The sequence below is a fragment of the Bidens hawaiensis genome, unplaced genomic scaffold (genome assembly GCF_021521415.1).
Source record: "Bidens hawaiensis isolate Kalapana, Puna unplaced genomic scaffold, B.hawaiensis_p1.1 tig00031117_1, whole genome shotgun sequence".
Classification (NCBI taxonomy): Eukaryota; Viridiplantae; Streptophyta; class Magnoliopsida; order Asterales; family Asteraceae; genus Bidens; species Bidens hawaiensis.
Genome location: NW_027495217.1, coordinates 192,846 through 215,618, shown reverse-complemented (window position 1 = coordinate 215,618; position 22,773 = coordinate 192,846). Strand labels below are relative to the sequence as shown.

The 22,773-nt window shown below is 35.1% G+C and overlaps 3 protein-coding genes across 3 annotated transcripts; 2 read left to right on the top strand and 1 right to left on the bottom strand.

Moving 5' to 3' along the window:
* The first annotated feature begins 3,121 nt into the window (after window positions 1–3,121).
* On the top strand, window positions 3,122–6,188 carry LOC143581626 (uncharacterized). Its single transcript, XM_077064375.1, has 8 exons — window positions 3,122–3,152; window positions 3,731–3,820; window positions 4,968–5,027; window positions 5,104–5,143; window positions 5,241–5,334; window positions 5,468–5,527; window positions 5,603–5,694; window positions 6,034–6,188. Exons 2-8 carry the CDS (start codon window positions 3,747–3,749, stop codon window positions 6,118–6,120), a joined length of 507 nt encoding a protein of 168 aa, XP_076920490.1. The 5' UTR covers window positions 3,122–3,152; window positions 3,731–3,746; the 3' UTR covers window positions 6,121–6,188.
* Window positions 6,189–7,836: 1,648 nt separating this feature from the next.
* On the top strand, window positions 7,837–10,485 carry LOC143581624 (putative 2-carboxy-D-arabinitol-1-phosphatase). Its single transcript, XM_077064374.1, has 7 exons — window positions 7,837–7,972; window positions 9,298–9,449; window positions 9,536–9,655; window positions 9,721–9,820; window positions 9,911–10,050; window positions 10,157–10,236; window positions 10,353–10,485. Exons 1-7 carry the CDS (start codon window positions 7,837–7,839, stop codon window positions 10,477–10,479), a joined length of 855 nt encoding a protein of 284 aa, XP_076920489.1. The 3' UTR covers window positions 10,480–10,485.
* A 1,642-nt stretch (window positions 10,486–12,127) lies between these two features.
* Window positions 12,128–17,001, bottom strand: LOC143581622 (putative ubiquitin-conjugating enzyme E2 24). Its single transcript, XM_077064372.1, has 8 exons — window positions 16,707–17,001; window positions 14,781–16,069; window positions 13,872–13,997; window positions 13,447–13,779; window positions 13,292–13,355; window positions 13,068–13,207; window positions 12,618–12,929; window positions 12,128–12,520 (listed from the first exon to the last, which is right to left on the bottom strand). Exons 2-8 carry the CDS (start codon window positions 16,056–16,058, stop codon window positions 12,278–12,280), a joined length of 2,496 nt encoding a protein of 831 aa, XP_076920487.1. The 5' UTR covers window positions 16,059–16,069; window positions 16,707–17,001; the 3' UTR covers window positions 12,128–12,277.
* Between the last annotated feature and the right edge of the window lie 5,772 nt (window positions 17,002–22,773).

Below are 22,773 nucleotides of genomic sequence, written 5' to 3'. Positions count from 1 at the left end.
ATTAAACCTTAGGCTCAGGCTTCTTTATTAAATGAGCTTACTTTTAGGCTCGAGCTCGGGCTCAAACTCGTTTAGGCTTGGCTCGTTCGAGCTATTTCACGAGCTAGTCTTGAGTAGCTTGCGAACAACTCGACTCGTTTGCATCCCTAATGAAATATCAAGACTAGTCATATCTATCTTGAAAGGTGATAACTTGTCAAAGTCAGCATCAAGAGAAATCCATATCCTTGGATGAAAAGTTATGTAATGAATGTTTAGAAACAATTATATGGAATTATGGATTGACTCAACTACATAATGAAATTACGAATATGATCTTTTCTCTTTTCAAAAAGTAATAGTGATAGAGAAAATTAACATAACCTATTGTATCATCTTAAGCAAATCTCACATTAGTCGTGGATAGGTAATATTCGTGGTTCATAAAGAATGCAATGCTATTTAAAGACAAAATAGCAAAAGATGTCCTTTCAGGGCCGTCTCTTGGGTAAGCTAAATGAGGCCATGACTTTAAGCCTCCACTTTTATAGGACCTTAATTTTAAATAGGAGCTATGTATTTTGCGATTTTGAAGTAGAGTTCTTTTAGAATTAGTAATTCATTGATGTGCCACAAGCTAAAGAGGATTGTTTCATATCCATTATCACTGCATATCATCAAAATTCTATAATTCTTTTACTCTCTAGCCTTATACGCATAAAAAAAAGAAGAGAGAAATGTCTCAAAATTTTAGTTAGTTTTAGGCCTTCAAGGACGTTGAGCCGGCCCTGCGTCCTTTATGTTTGAACGTTTTTTCAATGGACGTCCTTTAGCAAAGAAATGGCAGAAAACGTATTTCATATTTCAAATTCCTTTCATGTTACGTCATTTGGCACTAACCCATTTAAACTTTTTTGTTAAATCTGATCATGTGCCTTGAACATGAGGGTAGCGTGGTCATTTTACCCTTTTAAGGACTGTTTGTGTAATTAGACTAAAGATTTGGCATTTTGAAAAAATTCTTTTATTTTTCAATAAATAAAAAATATACAAAACCAGTTATCTTCATTATCACCATCCAACCCACCACCACCAAAACCGGTTTTTCGACGAGGGGGTCCTATAAGCCCTACACCACCACAATTTTCGCAACCACCAACACCTTAAACAACCAACATGATTGCAATTATCATCGTACGATCCTTCGTAACAGGAAGCAACACATGAGTTTCATTTTATTTCCTTTTATTTACTTTTTTTGTCATTCTTTATGGTTTATCTGATTTCATAAATTTGAAACAAAAAATAAAATTTTCAATGAATTTAAAATATGTCTATTTTAGATCACTCCAAAATGACGCATTTTTTGTACAAAATATTGCACAAATTAAGTTCTTAACACCGGTATCGAATTCACCCATTAACTAGCGATTTCAGATCTTCCTAAGTGGTGGTGGTCGTGCATCGGCTCTTGTCCGGCTACACAAGGGCCATGGCCATCCTTGCCGGAGAACACACCGTCGTTCATGGATCCGCCGCTGGATCCACCTCCATCATCCTAAGGTCTCCAATTGATCAAATCGAGGTAATCTAATTACAACATTCTACTCGTCTTTGAATTCATAACATAAGCCATAAAGTATTAATCGCAATTCTTTGTTAACGAACGCGGATTTTTTATTTGTATGGTTTCTAGGGTTTGTAATTTGGGGGCATTTTAACAGTTTTAACAAAGAAGTTTAGAAGTGGTAGCAACAAAGGATTTGGAGGCGATGTGAGGCGGTGGGTGTTAGAGATCAATGGTGGTGTTCCATGTAGGGTTGTTGAGATTTGGTGTTCCAGGTGGTGGCAGTGGCTACAATGGTTCCTGGTGGCACTGTTCAGCAACAGGTGATCTGAGATGGTTGTTTAGTTGGTGATGGTGGTTGTTTTGGTTTCGGATGAAGATGGGGTGGGTGGTGATGGTGGATTATTGTAAAGGGGGGGGGGGGGGGGGGGAAGAGAGAGAAAGAGAGTTAATATTTTTTAAATATATTTATGTTTTAGTTTTAATTATTAAATAAAATATGTGAATTTACCCCATTGTTCTCATGTGCAAAACAAATGACCATATTTAGCGAAAAATTTAACCGGGTTAGTGCCAAGGGACATAACATGAACGGAATTTGAAACATGAAATACGTTTTCTGCCATTTCTTTTGCTAAAAGACGTCAATTGAAAAAACGTTCAAACAAAAAGGACGTCTTTTGCTATTTTGTCCTTTTTAAATACCAACGTGTTTTGTGCTTAGTTGACTGTGGGGTAGATGGAAACTACATAGTTAATCGTTCTCATGTGCCACTCTATGAGAGTAATATAAGGATGGGTACCTTTGATGGAAGTTTTCACTAAGGTAAGCGGACAATATTGGTGGTGCGAGGGTAGGGGCTTGTAGAACACTAAATTAATCAATGAAATTGAACCGATACAAACGAACCATACCAAAAATTGGTGGGTCAGTTTAGTGATTTTTTGAAAACTGACAATAATGGGTCAGCTATGATTAAGAAGGTTTCTATAGCCGCTAAAAATGAACAAAACCAATCATATTCATTTGTTTAATAGTATAGATTAAATGTACTTTTATTGCTATGTAATACATTATTACATACAAACGTGTAACAACAGTTTATTGCAAAGTCAAAAACATTTTAATCCCAAATTTTCACGCCCAAATAACACCGAATTATACTAGTTTGAGCTATTCTTAGCTATGCGTAAATTTATGGTTAACCGACCCGCTATAACATTTAAAAGCAATTAACCAAAACCAGCATAACTAGTCGGTTTTGATTATGGTCATTAATTAAGCGACATCTGGATTATAATTATAGTTCCGAGTAACCCGACCCAAACGAGCGGTATACACCCATAGAGTTAACTTGAAATTAAAAAAATAATCATTTCAATTGTTCTGACACGATAAATTCGTGACTGAATACGCGCCAAAAACACACACAATGTCAGCAGCGAAATCGAGTTCTCGGAAGAAGAAGACCGTGGAATCGGCTACTCCTGAAACGGAATTGAAACGAGTGATGGTTGAAGAAGAAGAAGAGGAGTTCAACTTCGGTGGTGTTAAATCGAAGCAGCGAACAGCATTCGAAGATGATCTCGATGCCGATCTGTCTAGGTAAACTTCAACTCTCTCTCGCTCGCTTTCATTTCATTCTTTCGATTGCGAAATTTACGCATTGTTATTACTATCAAATCGCGTGTTATTTTAGACTGATTTGGCGTTTGATTATGTAAGTCAGTAAGAAATTGATATCAGATTGAATTAGGATAAGAAATTAACATCAGATTACTGTAGATTTTGAATTCGAACATCTGTTTTTGAAATTTGATTTAATTAAATAAGGAATTATCATCAAATTGCTGCAGAAATTGAATTAGGACAGCTATTTTTGAAATCTCAGTTGATTATTTTGTATATATTAGAAATTAACATCAGTGCTGTAGATTTTGATTTGGATATCTATTTTGAAATTTCAGTTGAATATTATACGAAATTAGATATTAACATTAGATTACTGTAGATTTTGAATTCGGACAGCTGTTGTGTAAATAAGAAAATAACATTAGATTGCTGTAGATTTTGATTTCGAGCAGCTATTTTTGAAATTTGAGTTGATTATTATACGAAATTAGGAAATTAACATCAGATTGATGTAGATTTTGAACTTGGAAAGTTGTTTTTGAAATATGCAGTGATATAAAAGGTTTAATGAACGCGTTACATCAGATCAAAGAGAAAGCGCAGAAGGACGGACAGAAGAAAAAGGAGGAGACTATTTCGAGGTGAATTCCGTCATTTACTTGGTTTTATGAAGTTTATGTCATGGAGAAGTCTGTTGAATCCTCATCAAATTCAAATGTATTTATCATGTTAAAGGATAAATGATAACATCTTAATATAATTTAAATTCAAATACATATCTCCTATATATATTGAAAATCATTGTAACTAATAATCTATATTTTCTCACATCTCTTGCATCTTTGTGGCTATATATCTAAGTGAATATGTGAGTATAAGATTGATTCACATCCTCCAGGATTTGTTAATTTCATAGTTTGTAGTTTTTATGCATGTTCTTGTTATCTTGTTCTGTATTATGTTATGAATGTGTATTTGCTGCATTATGTATTGATTGTGTATTATGTTACTCATTATCTTTGTTCATCTTGATCTCTAGAAACTATGATGACTGATTGTCTGGCTTATTTAGATTGAAAATGCCTGAATTCTTTGAATTATGCATCGTATTATGATGATGATGTGTATTACCTGGATACAGTCTGAATCTAAGCACAAACAGAACATTTGATTTTCTCTTATCTCTTGGCCAAATTAATCTAGTTGAACAATTTAATTTGATCTTATATTAATGTTTTTCACTTTCATTGCAGTGAAAAATCACTGATACTGCCAAGTAATGACCAATTAGCAGCCAAATGACTTTTTTGTATAACGATTCACATTATACAAGCCGTCATACACAAACACCTAGTTGTTTTTCCAGGATCAACTTTCCTATCACTTGAACCTGAGTTTTTTCATTGATTCTGTTCTTCAAATCCAGATTACTTCGTACTTCAGTTTACACTCCAAGAACCAAGACCGAATCAAATGAAGTAATGTGTGTTTGAAGAACAGCGTCAATGAGAAAACCCAGTTCAAGTGACCAGGAAAGCTGATGTGGTGTTTGTGTATGATGACTTGTATATCGTGAATCCATTATACACCTTGTGAGCATATCATATGCAAACCCTGTCGAGTCTAGAAGTAATTGATTCAAAAACTTATTACTATAAGGTTTTTGTTGTTGGCAAAGATATTTTGAATGATGGTTGTTGCAACAGAACTTATAATAAACATTGGTAATAATATGGTTTCTACCTCTCAAATTTACTGAGACTGATCAGTTGTCGGTTTTTCAATCAGTGTTGCTACAGAAATCAGGTCTAAGTTCGATGAGTTGAAGTCCAAAGTAGAGAAAGAAAGGTATCCAAATGTCAATATTTATGGTCTTGATTTACTAATTCCATATTTGTTGAACACTTTATTATGTAAATTACAGGCAAAACTTTGCAAGGGCACTATCAAAGAGCTCAAAAGAGGTTTGTAACGAGAATAATAACCTTCTTAAACAGATTACTTGTAACAATTTTGCATTGTCAGTTGAATGCTTAACATATTTATAAATTTTGCATACAGTGTGAGAACTTGCTGAAGAATGAGACTGCCAAGTTTCAAGCAGTTTATGAAAATTTCTGCAAAGACAAGAACTCACATCTTCAGGCTCTTAATGGTACGGAACACTCACTAACTTTCATATCTTCCATAAAAGTAAAGATATTATGCAATTATTGTAATTATTTGCGTTTAGTGGTTTAAATATTAATTTCTATTCCTGAGCTTTAATTGTGCTGTTAAAATAACAGATACCATTTCAAAATATGAAGGCGAGAAAGAGAAACTGTTCTTGAAATATGAACAACACAGTAAGATATTTTTACTTCACTTATCTAATAATCTATTCAAAAGTATAATTAAAATTTCTATCATGTTTCACACAGGAAAGAAAGAAAAGAACATGATAATTGAGCATGAAAAGGCTTGTGCAACCAAGATTGCTGAGCTGGAAGAGTCTCTGAAGAAAAAGAAGCAGGTTACATATCTTCTCTTATTTTCAATCTGTTGATGACGTTGACTTATGAGTGGGCCAATTCGGCTTAAATCTCTAACAGGTCAAATGGGTGGATAAGAATTTAGCCTCACACGAAACGGGTCAAAAGTTGCGTTAAAAGTGTAATTTTGTGCATAAGAACTACAGTACACTATTTAGTATAAAATATTTTAAATCGACCCATTGACTTATGAATGGGCCAATTTGGATTATGTTAAGTCTCTAACGAGTCAAATGGGTGATAAGAATATATCCTAGTTACTTGGTATATAAAATATTAAATCAGCCTGTTGACTTATGAATGACCATGTTGCATCATAGGATGACAAGACATTCAGCTTTTTAAGGAAAACTTTAGGCTCTTTTCTTGACAATGCGTCTGATGAGGACTTCCCGGCTGATGATTGAAGTGGGATCTGAAAACTTATTATCTGCAAATTCTATTGGTATTTGTTTTATAGTGTCATAAAGTAGTCTTGCTTCCACTTGATAACTTTAGTGAAGTTTAAGCAAAAAGAGATGCATATCTAGTTATATAGTTATCTACCACTTTGGATACTAATATCAACTGCTCTCTCACTGCGTTAGAGATATAAATCAGATCTTATTGGTGTTTAAGTACGAATGGTTACTATCATCTTTGAAAATCTTTTGCAATTTGAAAAGGGGAAGAGGTTTCAGGACTCACAATGCAATATATAATACATAAGTTTTTTCAATGCATAATATAGCATGTTTATAAGTTAAAAGATAATATGCATGAAATGACTCATTTGGCAATGTATAGGATAGTTTCTAGTATAAGAAAGTCTGTTTTATTTTTTTGTTCCGTAACTAGTCAAATCAATAAAAGAAAATGTGCCATTTTAGGGAACCCACCCTAGAGGGTCCCCAGTGACCGGTCTCATGACTAGCATGTGATGGATAAATTGCGCAAACTACCAATAAAGAAACTGGAGTTATGATTTGATTCCTTGACCTCTGCTTTATACTGCAAGTCCTTGACAGTTAAGCCGCTGTCCTAGAATCTTCTATTCTGTTTACTAATATATAACACCCAGCATAATGGTTATGCGACCCTAAACTGAATAGTGAATGCTCCCACCTGAGGGTTCAAGTTCAAGTGTTCAACTGTCTAGCACCAATGTTAACTACTTAATGTTTTCGGTATCTAATCACAAGTGAATCAAGTAAAGTGGGCTTCTTTGATTTATATTTGCACTTTTTAATCTTCAACTTCATGAAATCATCTAAAACTCTTTTGAAATTAACTAATCTGACTTTTAAATGCAGATTTAGTGGTTAAAAATGTGGCTATGCAATTATTTGGATTGAAAAATGACTATTAAAACTAAATCCTCTTAATCCCACAGATAGGTATATTTTTTTGCGTTGTTACTTGTTGAGAAAGAAAAAAGTTACCTTAGAACTTTTTTTTTTTAATAGCGTTTGGATCCACCGCCAATACCTAAATTTTTTGAATACCTTAGAACTAATCAATGCATAACCATTTTAAAACTATGGAAACTAGAGCTTTTCGAAAACTCGTGGCTCAAGCTCGCATGAAATCAACTTATCTGTATACGAAGCTAGTCAAGTTGACTTGGCTTGTAAAGAGCTAAGATCGAGCCAATGCAATCTCGCTTGTAGGAACAGTCATTTTACTTATTTAAATTAAGCCTAAATGTTAGCGTTCATGAATCATAGCACAAATTTATTTGTAAATAAGCCCACTAAATTTTTCTTGTTTATAAATTGGTCCAGTTTTTATTTAACAGTCGCTGATCTCACGTGTAAATCTATTTTTTTCGGGCTTGAGTTCAAACTCGAAATTAAAGCCCTGATTCGTCATTTCACCCAAATGTCTATGAAATATCCTAGTCGAAACGAATATAACAAATTGAGTGTACTTTTAAATTCATTTGTGGTATTTTTCTAGTTTCCATTTCAGTTGTAAACTATGGCCCCACAATTGAAGATAATAATCTCACATATGGTCTCTTCCCCACCATTCACTCTGAAGAACAACATACAAAATTAACACCCAACAAACCCAAACCATTACAAATTTAGAAACCCAAATTCCTAAAATCAAACACTATCCAATTTATCATTATCACAAACATGAGTTGTACACTTATTACTCTCACAACCACTCATTTACCCTTGTTCACTTGTATTGCACATAAACCCCAATTTTACACTCCACCATTTCAAATCCATTGTTCGTCGTCAGGCTCAGAGCTAACCTTAACTACTGGTAATCCACACTTAATCTCTATTGTCAAATCGAGTTGCATAATTGTCATATACATGATAATGTGTTTTGAATGATCAAGTAGGTTAGGATCACACGAGTTTAGTGGTCATGCTTTCTCAATTTTGTGAAAGAACAAACATGCCGATCTAAATCCAATGTTTATTAATGATTTTATGATTTAGTAAGTAAATTTAATTAATAAATTGAAATATATCAAGTACACATGTGTTGGCAATGGAATTGGTACCAGGTTTTGAACATGAACACGAATTTGGCTAACACCCAAACACGAATATTATTATTCAGAAACTTCACAAAACTCAATTACTCGGATTACAATCTCTAAACCCCAAAGCACGGGTATATATAATCTAACCTATCACATTTAGACTACAACTAGGATTGCTAAATAATAGGACATAATAATTATACTAACAATTAAATCTGAGCACCTTTAATTGTTTATAATTATCCACTCCTTAAATCATGTTACTTAACCTTGCACGTCAAGTAACGCTCTTGAACCGAAATTCCCAACAGTTGGTATTCTTATTAATATGTTTGAAACACGGATTCAAATGAAAATAATAGTTTTCAATGTGGAGACTCAAGTTCTATCCCTAGAGATAACACATTAGGGAGGACATGGGCAGCTCAGTGAAGGAAGACTAAGATCTTTGTGATCTTCAGCTCGATTCTGAGAGCGTTCAGGTTTCACAACCAATTAGCCTTCGGGCGGGTGGGTTTTCCCAGAAGTGGATATAACTAGGAGGCGCTTAAGGGCTCCGTACCATTGGGTGGCCTTTTGCCATTGGGTCACCCCGTACGGAGTACCTAGGCGATTCTTTTTATGTTGGCCGTTAAAAAAAATGAAAATAATAATTTAAATTTTTGGATGTTGATTTTGTAATGAAGAATGTGTATATAATATATTTTAGTAATATTGAAATGGAAATATTTAAATTAAAAATGGAATAAAATTAGCAAGTAATAACGTAATATTAAGTCATTCAACGAAAGAGAATCTGAAAAATAATATAACTAGAAAAGGAAAGTGCGAGATTGATGGATTCAAAAGAAGGAAAATGATAAGTGTAAAGTTGAAAAGCCGATCGGGTAACGCGTAAGAAAATGAAATTGAGGAGGCTAGAATTGTGTCAAGTGACCTGTAGTTACTGTTTTATTAGATTGTGTAGATATAGATTTTTGTTATAACTTTGCAGTATTTAATTGTTTTAATCAAGCTTCTTTTAACGGTGACCCTTCATTTGAGTTTTTAATAAATCTCATCACATTTTTAATAAAGCCATATGCAATCACTTTAGGGACAGTTGGAAATAATGATTCGGTTACGGGTGGTGCATATGATTTTAGTAGAGCAACAACTTCACTCACACAAAAGCTATTATCATCCCCGAAGAAAGTGACTCTTGTTAGGCACGGGTTAAGCACATGGAACGATGAAAAACGATGTCAGGTAAAGTTACATATTTGGTCCGTTATCAATAAGATGCAACACAATTTACCCAAATTTATTTGTTCATTGTTATTGTTTTTATTCAGGGAAGCTCAAACTTGTCGGTCTTGACCGAAATGGGAATTATGCAAGCAGAAAAATGCAAGAAAGCTTTAGTGGATATACACTTTGATCAATGTTTTTCGAGTCCAATTTCGCGTGCCAAGGTTTATATTAAACTATTATTTTAATAAAAATTGTTAAGATTTATATTAATATGATATGGATGCAGTCGACTGCTGAAATCTTGTGGTCTGAGAGGGAAGAGCCGGTGATATATCTTGATACGCTGAAGGAGGCACATTTATTCCACCTTGAAGGCATGAAAAATGGTAATATTTTACTATATATCATAGATAAGGATAGATTGGTAATTTTGAGTTTGTGCGTTCGTGCTAAACGAGTTTGAGTATTGGAAGCAGTGGAGGCTAGGAAAATATATCCAAACGATTTCATAACGTGGAGAGAAGATCCGTCTAATTTTAATGTGAACGGCGTTTATCCTCTCCGGGAAGTATGGAAAGCTGCAAGCGTAGCATGGAAGGAGATCTTGTTTACACCCGTAAGAAAACCTATATATATTTTATGTTAGCATAAACATCATCTTTTATATGCATTTTTTTACACATATTTGAGTATTTGATGATTATCAATGATTGATTTTTTAGGGGGGAAATTTTCTTGTGGTGACCCACAAATCAATATTACGAGCGCTAATCTGCATGGCTCTTGGACTAGGCCCGGAGAGGTATGTATCCAACTTGAGGAACAGTTACAATAGTTACATGCGTTTATATATATGGTTCTTGCAGATCTCTACTTAAACTTAGGTTTTGTATTTAAGTGTTAGTTTGGTGTTTGTAGGTTTAGAGCATTTGAGGTGAATAATGGTGGAATAAGTGTGTTTAAGTTCAATGTGGAAGGTGAAGCCATGCTTCAATCTTTAAACATGACAGCTCATATGTACACTGATCACACGTATATTTATTGAACATCGACATTAACAAACCATGAATTATGAATACGAGCTAGGATTGAAAGTGAATTTAGAGTTGCATAAATGGGCTTGCACGTAGGCTTAAAAGCCTGGTTCTATGAACCGTGCTTTTAAAGCCTGGTTACAAATTCATGTGTATTTATTGAGTTTAGTTTGAATCCGGTTTGGCTCACAATCCATTTGCACACACTACACTACACCTCTAGCTTAAACTTTTTAAACTTTGTCAATATTGTTAGTGATATATGTGCATTAGTTTTTTTTTTTCAATAAGATTTATCAAGGTATTACGAGAAAACGCGTTAATGTTTTGATGCGTAAAAAATGAAGTTTTATTTATTTATTTATTTATTTTGTAAGATTGGCCTTTAACCTGACTGGTTCAAATTATTAGAGTAGTGATCATGCATTCAAAATGACAATTTTAGTAGTCATGGGCACTTGCATTACAAAAAGTACAACCTTATACTACATGCTATATTACATGTAACTTTCATAGTTACACAACATGAAACAACATACTCAAATTTCAAACTCCCAAGATCAAAATACGCTGCGCTAGATAGATTAAAATTGAGTAACGATTAGGGTTATAAGCATATCAAACAAACGCAAATGGAGCTAGGTACAAGTTTTTTTATTATTATTATTTTTTTATTTTTTTACTTAAACCGAGCACATAAACAAACATATTTTTTTGTCCGTCTTTGTTTGTTTATAAAATAAACTTCTTTATATTTGTTTTTGCTTCTTTACTAATATGCTAAACGGATATAAATAAACACAGGCAAATATAAATGCCTCGAGTGAGTTTTAAATAACCCATCATTTTTAATCCTAAAAATTGGTATCCTAAAAGTCATGATGAGGCATTATCGTGATTTAAGAATTAAGCTAAATTGTCATTATTTCAAGAGAAATGAATCCACATAAACTAATACATAAGCATACAAATAAACATAAACAAAACATGTGTTTGTGTTCGTTTACTTGGTTAATCACTAACAAATGTTTGTTGATTTTATAGCGAGTTGACAACTTTAGGTTAAGCTCTGCGATTTTATAACAATATGAAAACTTTAGCTTGAGCTCGGCCTAGCTCGGTTAAAACAAAATTGGTTTAGCTCAGTTTCACCTCGGTTAGATTATTAAGAGCTTAGAAGAAAAAGAACGTCTTTATGTGAATTGAACCATGTAACGAGGGAGAGTTGGGCATAAAAGATTGAGTGCCTTTCGACTATAAACTGTTAAAAGTTGTGGCTAAATTAGACGAGCCAACACAAGCAGGCCAACAAGGGAGCTAAGGAACGAGCCAACAAGCAAGCCAACCTTGGCCCAAGCTCGGTACATTTACAAATCGAGCCAATTTGAAATGACATTTTCTTAGCTTTTCCCAAGCGAGTTTCAAGTCACGGGCTATTTTGACACTCTTAATTAAATTGTTTGTAGAACTATATACAGAAAACCACACTTTTATTAATATTATTATTTATGAGATATATTACATACTCCAAATAAAATACACCAACAACCCAATACCACACCTTGGTAATTTCCATCTCACAAAGAACCAGCAAATCCAGATAAACGATGCTTCATTGTATCTGAATTTGATATCTATAAGTTCCAAGAAATGACTACCTTTTATTCACAACCTTCACACAATGCGACATTTTATAAAAAACAAACTTTACACACTATACCTTTATTAAAGACAAGATGCACCATATGCATCCACACTTGTACATTTCTTCGGATCCGAAAACAGACTCCTTCGTTTGACGACTAACCACTATCCCGTTTGACCAAACTTGCCACAATCGAAACCCTTAGCGGTAAATGCTTCCACGAGCTTAGGAACGAGCTTTGAGAGCATAATCTTGAAACCAGTAGAATTCCTGGCCTGTCCTTCAGGCTCAAAACACGCCCCCCCAAGAGCACAACCTACTGGGACCCCTTCCAAATAAGCGTTACACACCGTCAAGATATGCGTGCAATGTTTGTTAAAATGTTCCTCAACAAGTGCCTCAAAATGCTACATTATTCACCAAAAGGGAACCACTTCCGATTAAAAACTGAATGGAAATAAACAATAATACGAACCAAACTGAGACGGGAAAGATTAGTTGTACCTTTGGTGGCTTGTGGAGTATGTAAAGCATGGATTTGCAGCTCATTAAAAAAGCATTCTCATTATAACTGCCCGAGTTCTTTTCGCCTTCCGGGCTTCCAATTTGCTGATCGTATCCGGCTTCATTGAAATACGGGTTTTTGTTGAGCACTAAAGCTTGAAGAGATAGTAACACTTGAAGAATAGTGGACCCGTTAGGGTTCCATGTCTCGGTTCCAGTCCCACTCCATGTGTTAAGAAGACTAAGACATACCCTTCCCGACTCGTATAGATTCGGGTTGACCCGAAGCCCACCAGAGTCGTAACGGACCATCTGTAAGAAATATGCGACCCGTGTTAGACAATAAAGTTTGGGCCTAAAATAATGAATTTTGGCCCAAATATTGAGTTTGGGCCATAAATCCAATAACAAACATATTACACAAGCTCAGTTTAAATAAATAATAATTACCGGGGGCTCGTGAGGATATTCCGGGGGTAGAAAAATGTCAAAGAAAAAGAGGCAGTCATGATAAGGAGTTTCGGGTGCCCCGACAATCGCAGCTCGTATTAGATCCATTCTTTCTTCAAAGACCCGAACGTATATTGTTTCTGTCAAAACGCGCGTAAAGATTCAAAATGCGTATAAAGATGCAAAAGTATTAATGTATATAAAAAAACCCAACACCGTCTCACCTGGAAGATCATTAGCCAAAATGCTCCATTCTTGCTGAACTTTCTTTAACCAACTTTTTTTCACCTAAAACAACACGAAACATCATTAAGCGGGCTCGATGATGTAACAGGAACGGGGAACCCGTATGTTAGATTTTAAAAAATTGAAATCTAACCTGACTTGATAACGAGCTCTTTATAGGGCTATCAACAAAGTGATGGTTTGAGCAGTCGTTGATCATGTCAAACCGCCTAATTTCATCCTTTGATTCTTTGACTTCCTTGAATTTTGCCTCCAAATTTGTCTCTGCAAGCACCCGATCATCTTCCTCGTTAAAACCCGTCATTGGTCCGTTTACCGGACCCGACAATGATGTGTAAAACGGGAACCCGAACAGGCTCTTGGCTACATTGGATAAAAGCCCGATAGCAGCCCGTGGGACGTTAAAAGTAGTTGAGTCGTATAACGTCTTTAAGCAATCGTCCTCATCATCTGAACCGGAAAAACTCTGACCCGAATAGAACAAGTTTATTTTCAGTCTCTGTTATAGGTGCATTAATGCTAACGACATGTTATAATATTGATTGGGGTCGGTTTTACCTTATCTATCGGGCCCGGTGAGAGCCCGGACTTCTCTTGGTCTTGTTGGATGCTGCCATTGTTAAGCATTGGTGTTGCTGATAAACTTTCCGACTTTTCGACCCGTAAAACTTCGTGAGGGGCCACCTGTACAAGATTGAATCAACCAATTAAAGACACGAAAATACGCCGATAACATAAATTCGTCAACTGCGAGGAAAAAGGCTGTTCAAAAAGCTCGCGTATCACTTGAAATCGGGTCGGTCTATAGGCGAGCCGAGCCCGAGGCTAGGCCAGCTCGGCTTGTGGCTTGCCCATTAGCGGGGTTGTTAGCTCGTTCAAATTAAAGCCCAAATTTATATACATCCATCTTTCCATTGTTAATAACATGATGCTTCTAATATTAGGGATTTCTTTTAAACGAGCCAGCTAACGAGTGGGCCACAAGTCGAACCGACTTTTAATTAAAAAGCCGCATATATGTTTATTTTTAAACACAAAGCAACATTTTTAATCAATTTTTTTTTTGAAAATTCACATTTGGCTCGTTTAAAAGTAAAGCCCAAAATTTAATATATATATATCAATTATAACCCAAGTTTTGATATAAAAATTATGAATTTTGTAGTTTATAATATCTGCATTATGCGTATGTTACAAATATATATTTGTAGTTTTTTCTATATATCAATATGTGTAAACTATAAAGCAGTTTAAAAATAAACGAGCCTGCCTGACGAGCCACAAGTTGGCTTGAGTTTTTTGACAAGCCGAGCTCGGCTCAACATTTAAGCTTGACAAGATAACAAACCAAGCCCGAGCTTGTTCAGCTCGTTAAGATATACAGGCCAAGCCCAAGCATTCCCTGGCTCAGCTTGGCTCTTTCACAGGCTCACAGCCCTAGGAGGGAATAAAAAGAACTACCAGTACCTTAGACGTATAACCCGCAGCCCATTTGACTTCAACCGAGCCATTTTTCAACCCAACAACGTTCCCGATATGGGCCAAGTACAAATCACTACTACATTTCTCACCATCTTCACCAATTTGTCCTTTATTTAACCTCAACACGAGATCACCCGGGCTATACGAATAATCCGGGTGCTCGATTAACTCATACACGCTCACAGTCTCCTCAAATCCCGATTCCCACTTCACCATCACGGTCTTTTCGGTTGCGTCAACCGTCTTCACGACACCCCACTTTCTACATTGTTGATCATCAGTTGTCCCTTTCTCGATAACAAACTGATGAGGCCAAAAATCATGCGCATCAAGCGTGTTAACCGGCCCAAGCGAACTCGCACACAACCCGGTTGACTCACTCCCATCTTGCCATAACACATCAACTTTACACTTCATCTTTGCAATCACAAACATTTCTTGAAAATCCGAACACATGTTTGACTGTTTATGAACTGGGTGACCCATAAAACCCCTGTGCTCGGGTTTTGGCAGCGTACACCAATCGCCAATCTGCCAGTTTGAATGCGAGAAACACGAAACAAGTGTCAAATCTTTTGAGTATTGTAAACACGGTGGCACTGGTACGCTTTCGGGCCCGAGTAATGCGCACCCGAGCCAGGTCACGTGGACCAGCCCGGAATCAACCGAGCATACGGTCCCTTCATCCGGGTTTTTGCTCTTTGACCCGCAGAACCATCGGGTTGACATTGACCCAGTCAAGTTCACGGCTTTAACCCGTTGACCAGGATAATACGGGTACTGCGAATCATCGATTAAATCTGGTGATACCGGTACGAGCTTCTCGGTATCCAAACCCGTTACTATAAACTCACTTTTAGTACCATCATCAAACAAGACAGTAACAGAATCTGCTTCATGTTCGGCTTTACCGACCCACGGGCCCGATACTACAAACTCACCCGATGAAATTGAGCGGATTCTTCCAAGTTTCTTGGAACTGATGTCTTTCAGTTTCTTTTCATTGATGTTTTCCAAATCCACAACAATTTCAACATTTGTTACTTTTCCAATTTGGGAGTTGCGATTTTTGAGCGAGTAAACGATGTCACCATGTACGTATCGTCTCTCGAACAACAAGAAATCATCGATTTTCCCGATCGTTTCTTGAAGGTTTGAGAGGATTGAGGTTGCTTGTCCGGTGTACATGAACTCATCATCTTCTTGATCAGAAGAGCTACTGCTTTCACTGTAGCTATCGAAATCACTCAAAAACACATCCATTTCTACAAACACTAAAACAAACAATGACAAGTTTCATGATTATTTTAGTAAACAGAAATCAAAGAAACAAAATTTGTAAAACTTAGGAGTGTGCAATTATGCATGGGTTGGTTTTGGGCTCAAACCGAACCATAAACCGAAAATTTGTTCAGTTTTGGTTTTTTTGGTTTTCAAAATGGGTTCGGTTTTGATTTTTTCGGTTTTACCATTTGGGCCGAAAACTGGCCCAAAATAAGAAAACTGGGCGTAAATTTTTTTATTAATTAATGACTAATTGACTATTACACGTTATTAACTTCCTATAAATAACAAACGAGTTTTTGGTTCACTTCTGTTTAATTCGGCTTTTGGATTATAGCAAAACCGAAAGCGAACCCAAAAATAGGTTTTTTAACAATTTATTAACAAAACATTTTGAGCAATACAATTTATTAATTTTTTATAGATTACTTAAAATGATTTTTTCGGTTTTTGGTTAATTGCAAAACCGAAACCAAACCAAACCAAACCAAACCAAAAAATCGTTTTTAAAGAACATAGGTTTTTTTTATTGGTTTCGATTATTTCAGTTCGGTTAAGTCAGTTATTTCGGTTTCGTGCACACCCTAGAACAGTAAAACTTAGTATTAAAATGAACAAGAAAGGTACCTTGTGTATGGAAGTATTACTGATATCACTGTCACGAATCGATAGTTAGGGTCTGCAAGAGACACCCGATTTGCCAAAGAAGATTTGCCCCGAAAACGGTTCAAAACGGATAGATTTCACCAGAAACTCTGGTATGCCAAAGGAGATTTGCCCCAAAATGATTTTTGATTATCTAAACTTATATAAATATATATATAAATGACGGCAGAAGGAACTAAAAGAGTTCTTTCTGAAGCCAAATATATTTTGCCAAAGGAGATTTGCCCTGATCAAGTTTTGCCCTGATCAAGTTTTGTAACACACACAACACTAAAAACAAGCAAATGAAAACAGGATAAATAAAACTAAGGAAATTGGGATTTTTTTATTATTATTATTTTTTTTTTGTTATAATATGATAGATCTCTAATCTGTATCTAAAGTAGCCATGATATGATTGCTTCTATACCTGTTGAAACAAAAATAAAATAAAATTATTAACTCTAAATCGACACATATGGTTAGACTAAGATATCAATAAGGAACAAAATAAACAAAGTTTAAGAAAATAAATGTTACCATTTGCAGCCAAAAAACATCATAGAGCAAATTCCATTCATGTGAAGAAATTAAGATATCCTAATTGCCCCTTTAACCATCTTTCTCTCTCTTAACACACATGCACACACTTTATACAAAAAAGGGTTTTTTTAGGGGGGTTTAGAGAGGCAAGAATCCTCTCCAAATCCCCTCTGTCACACCATGGTCATGCATATCAGAAACTGAACTGAAGCTTCTTAGTTTGTTTGTGTTGGGAAAATAATAATATTAATAATAAAAATGTGAAGTTCAAGTTTGTTAAAGAAAAGAAAAGAAAATGATGGAAGCGAGTCGGTTAGGGGAAAGATATAAAGCCAAAGTGCCAAACTGGGATCCGATTATGTGAAGAGATATTCCACTTCTAGTATTCATCCAAACTCCAACGGTATCTTTGCTTTTGGATGTGGTGGATGGATGCATTTAGTAGCCTTCACTTTTTCCTAGTGTTTAAATTGCTTTTTGCACTATCGTTTTTGCGATAAGAGCATTCTCGGCAAGTATTGTGAGTGTGTTCGGGATGGTATCGGTATCGATTGGTGCAGATTCTGAAATTTGAAATATTTTATACCAGTATCAAAATTTTCGGTTTGGTATCGGTATCTATTCGGTACCGGTATTTTATGCAAAATTCGGAAAATACCGGTACCTATACTGTACGGGAACCGAAAACTTAGAACTTGATAGCGGTATCAAAAATGCTATATAGAGTAGTTGTGAGTTGAGGAGATCGAAAACTTTTATTAATGGGTAAATTTGAAGAAATACTGTTCACACTCTATAATTTTTTTTAATGTTTATTGAAAATGGTTGTGAGTTGAGAAGAGAGAAAATGTAATGAGAAAAATATAAAAAATATTATTTAATTGAAAATAAGAGAGAAATTGTAGTGTTTTTTAGTGTAATTATAGAGATGAAGATAAAGATGTTGCTGGGAATGCTCCAAGAAAAATATATAAAAACATTAAAAGAAAAAAAATCAAATTTGATGAGAATGCGTGAAATCCGGAATATCTGGGACGATTTTTTTTGGGTATAAAGTCAAATACGAGTATAGTATTTTGTGATAACCGACCTAACTACCCGAAACTATATATCTGATTACCAGAAACATTTACATGTTTGCATGAAGCATAGATACATAGAAACTTACTTTTAGTTTTACTTAATCCTAACATTTGTAGTTTTGTCTAGTAGTGTTTTGTTCTAGTAACTTTTTCATATGGAAAATTAACCTTTTTGTGATATGTATTTGATAACATCTTTTACATTTTGGTTACAAAATGTCAAGTTGTTATTCTGGGATTTATGTAATTGTGAATTCACATGCATCTTTCAAATATTTTATGGTAATGGTGACATGCATGCAATTTTCGATTACTTGTGAAAACATCAAGGTGTATAAAAGTTATAATGGTAAGAAAAAAATGTATTTGAATTGACTTAGAAGACTCGAATGAAGTTATTTTCAATGCTACTGATATGAAGACGAGACCAACTTTTGACTCAATTTCTCACTTACTTTTTTGTGGATAGTGAGTCGTAGTAAAATAAACTTAACCTGGACTGGATGCCTTAAAATCTCTTTTCATTTGATGTAATTTATATGATGATGGTTAGCTTTCTAACCCGGCATCTTTATTTATAAGTTGAGAAAATTATGATTTGCCTTCCTGTGTTTTATGAGCCGACGCAGCTTACAGGTACCTTCTCGATTTTGGGCGTTGTGTGCCACCGCTATTTATATGCGGGCTCACTCTGACCCCATCCGTTAGTTTACTGTCTGTTGACAATCGATGACCAAGGGCAAGACCGTCGTTTTGCTTAGAAACCCCTATTAATCGTTATATCCTCCGATTTAGGTTATTAGCTTGGTCAAATTTGAGTCATCGGATCAATAACTCCTTGTCTCCTCATAAGTTGTTGATTGAAGCTTCAAGCGTTAATCAATCAATGGTCGGTTACTGCTGTGGAAGTAGTAATGAAGGCCGTTTCATTCAGTATTGGACATGAAAGTGAGTATTGCGACCCTGATGACTTTTACGGTAAGTGCTCACGGTTATTCTGTTTGTAAAATTTCAAATTATTAGTGTTGTTGATTGATTAATGGTTGTTGCAGGTGATGGTAACACAATGTTCACCATAAAGTTTTTCCATGGAAGCGTGTTCGTAACTGAGCTGGAAAAAAAATACGAGGGAGGTAAGATATATTTTGTTGACTATGTGGAGGTCGAAAAATTTTGTAAAGGGATGATGGAAGAAATACTTTATAAGTTACAATACGGTTGTGGTAAAGATTATTACTTTCATTACAAACATTTGTTTGTTTGTTTGTTTGAATTTGGGTCTAAAGTCATTGGATGAGGAGTATCATTTTCAAGATGTTTGTGATATAGTTAGAGGCGGTGGTAGTCACATTGTTGAAATTTTTGTAGAACATGGCCAAAACCAATTTGATACATGATTCCGGATTTAATAATGCTTTTAGCACCCCCTGTGGATGAAATAGCTGCATACACAACACCCGATCAAAGTGTTGAAGAATTGAGTGATAGTGATGGTGGAGGTAGTGATAAGGAGGATTATGATGCACATGATGGATCAGATAAAGGTGATTCAGTTACTGATTATACAACTGAATTTGAAACACCTTTGTAGGATGTAGAAGTTGACATGAGACTGTATAAGGTCGTTGATTATGATGTGGATGAAGACACCGATCATTAAAATGATGGAAATCATTTAAATCTTGACATGGATGATTATAAAAACTCTGATGATAAGAGTCTCAGTGTTGGATATTGTGGTAAGGAAGTTCAAGGGGAAACAAAGGAGTAATGCCAATGATGATTATCCCTTTTATGTTGGTCAATTAATACAAACAAAGGATGAGCTGAATGAAATGGTTAATGTCACACCTTGATTTAGGTCCTAGGCATGACACCCGTTAGTTGGTATCTGCTTTGAAAATATATTAGAGTTGTGGGTTTCATTTAGCGGAAGTCTTTAAATAAAATATTATTATATTGAAAACTCGGGAATTGAATACATGTTTTGATAATTCAAATACCTGTCTTTTGAAAATATGATTCTTTATAATATTCTGAAAATAAAAATATCTAAGCCATCAGATAACATCTAATGACTATATCTCCAATCTTCTAATTTGTCTTGCTTGATTGTTCTAATCTTTACCTGTTTTCCTGAAATGTGGGGGAAAATACATCAGCACATAGCCGGTGAATGATGCTGACTCTGTTGTAAAATCTTTTCAATACCATTGTGAAATTAACAATACTACCTATTAGTGCACGATTTTGCGTCTCGATATTTGTATAAAGTATTATTATATTAGAAGATAATGTATAGGGGTATTTTGGTAATTGTAAGTCACGAATGTGACTCATTCGTTAATTGTAAGTCACATTTGTTATAAGTTTATAATGAATGTAACCATTTGCTAATTGTAGCCCTCATACGTTATTCACTTACAAAAAATGAGTGGACGAATGATGTCTTTCGCTAGTTGTTAATGTATTAGTAACGAATGAGTGTTCATTTGTTAGGCCTGTCTAACGAATGAACCTCATCATCTATATATCCCCCGTAATGTATTCATTATTAATGGAAGTATTTTGTATATTGAAATCACACTGTTATGCTGTCAAAATACTCTCAGATCATTGATTAACAGTATTCAAGAGTTCGAATCATATAAATCATATCAACAAATTAGATCCGTTGTTAAGAGTATTGATTAATATGAGCATCAAGGTCTCTCAAGTGGTATCAGAGCCATCTGTTCAGATTGATTGAGTGATTCATTGTTAATTGTATTCATTTGAACGGTTATTTAAAGTCTAATAATTTATAATTGTATCAGTTTGAGATTTGTAGTTGTCGGACAGAAAATCGAACAATTAAGCTTCTAATAATGGTTATTTGAAACTGTTTTTATATAGGATTAATCACTAACATCTAGTGATCATCTAGATAGGTTTAACTGTAAATTCATCAAGTTAATTGCAAATTCAAGGTTTGGCGGGAACGTGTTGTAAGTTTGATTGATTAAGGTCAAATTGGAAAGGATTGTGGTCTGTATTGAGGTTTGTTTGGTTACGAACAAGTTCAGAATTAGCAGACGAGTAGCTTGAGATAGGTTAAGGGTAATTGATTGAGTTTTGAGTAAAATTATGGTTTGTATTGGTCTGGGCAAAGCTTGAAGTTTGTAATGGCAGTTTGAAGTTTTGAATGTTCATTCGTTACTTTTGAATCATTTGTTATACTTTAAACTGATCATTCGTTAAGCAATTGTAATTGCCCATTGCCAGCTGTCATTCACAATAACTTCTCATTTGTTATTACAATGTTTAAATTCGTTAACATTTCTCATTTGCACTTGTTGATTCGTTACACTCTAATTCGTCCATCTGCACATTCGTTCTTTACCTCATTGGCTAAAACAGTTCTCACATTCGTTAAAATAGTTCCTCATTCGTGTTAACAATAACTTTCATTCATATGATTCATTTGTTGCCTTTCGTTTGACTCATTCGTGTCATAAAGCATCCTCATTCGTGATCCTTATTCGCTCGAGTACTCATTCGTTTGGCCCATCATTCGTCAAAATCCTTGAACTTTCATCATTTGACATTTTTTTTACTCTTGAACTTTCTAATTTGTCATTTTTCCATCAATCAACTGTTGAGATGATGAACTATTACGCACTTGCTTCCTAAAATGCGATGATGCATCGAACGCTCACCTTGGAAAATGAGATCGGGTCGCACAACAAATGCCGAAGCTGTTAGGGTTGAGTGATTTTGCCAGATGGGAACCCAGGTTTAGAGCTCACTTGGGATCTATTCATCCTGAGTGTGTTCGCAACTTGGACGACAAGCTCCAACTATTGGTGATGATACTACAGGGTATACTGAAAATGAATTTAGTATATATAACATTGATGATAAGAAATCTCTTGAAACACTGAGACGAAGAAACATTCCACTCTTACAATGGCATTACCTGAAAACATCTTTCATCAATTCAGCCATATAAAAAAGTGTGCTACATTGTTTGCTCAATAAAAGGCGAGAAGTTTGGGAAATACTCTTGAAAGCAAGAAAACAATGCTGAAGTTTCAATTCAGAAATTATGCACTGCTGAAAAATGAGACTGTAGAAGAAATGCTGAATCGGTTTTGTCATTTGATTGCCAAAATGTCTAGTTTGAAGATGGATCCAAGTGAGGTTGACAAGATTGATACCTTGAAGAATGCTTTACCGCCATCGTATTCTACTTTCTTGCTTGTTCTAAAAGAGAATGGTTACTTCAAAGACGAATCTCTCTCTGCTGCAGATTTTATCAACAAGCTTGAAGAAAGAGAATATGACATGAAATGCCAAAAATCTTCAAAGGACAATCAAGATCCTACGTTATATGGCGGATCGCTTCCTGCAAGCAGCAGTTCTGTTCCAAGTACTGCATTCTA

What these genes read in the sequence shown, in the direction of transcription:
- LOC143581626 (XM_077064375.1), top strand. Translation starts at nt 3,747, where the DNA reads ATGAACGCGTTACATCAGATCAAAGAGAAAGCGCAGAAGGACGGACAG. An exon ending in TCCAAAGTAGAGAAAGAAAG is followed by an intron (nt 5,028 to 5,103) that starts GTATCCAAATGT and finishes TGTAAATTACAG; the next exon opens with GCAAAACTTTGCAAGGGCAC. An exon ending in TATCAAAGAGCTCAAAAGAG is followed by an intron (nt 5,144 to 5,240) that starts GTTTGTAACGAG and finishes TTTTGCATACAG; the next exon opens with TGTGAGAACTTGCTGAAGAA.
- LOC143581624 (XM_077064374.1), top strand. Translation starts at nt 7,837, where the DNA reads ATGAGTTGTACACTTATTACTCTCACAACCACTCATTTACCCTTGTTC. An exon ending in AGAGCTAACCTTAACTACTG is followed by an intron (nt 7,973 to 9,297) that starts GTAATCCACACT and finishes CAATCACTTTAG; the next exon opens with GGACAGTTGGAAATAATGAT. An exon ending in AGGAGATCTTGTTTACACCC is followed by an intron (nt 10,051 to 10,156) that starts GTAAGAAAACCT and finishes TTGATTTTTTAG; the next exon opens with GGGGGAAATTTTCTTGTGGT.
- LOC143581622 (XM_077064372.1), bottom strand. Translation starts at nt 16,058, where the DNA reads ATGGATGTGTTTTTGAGTGATTTCGATAGCTACAGTGAAAGCAGTAGC. An exon ending in AGAGCTCGTTATCAAGTCAG is followed by an intron (nt 13,356 to 13,446) that starts GTTAGATTTCAA and finishes GTGTTGTTTTAG; the next exon opens with GTGAAAAAAAGTTGGTTAAA. An exon ending in TTTGGCTAATGATCTTCCAG is followed by an intron (nt 13,208 to 13,291) that starts GTGAGACGGTGT and finishes GCGTTTTGACAG; the next exon opens with AAACAATATACGTTCGGGTC.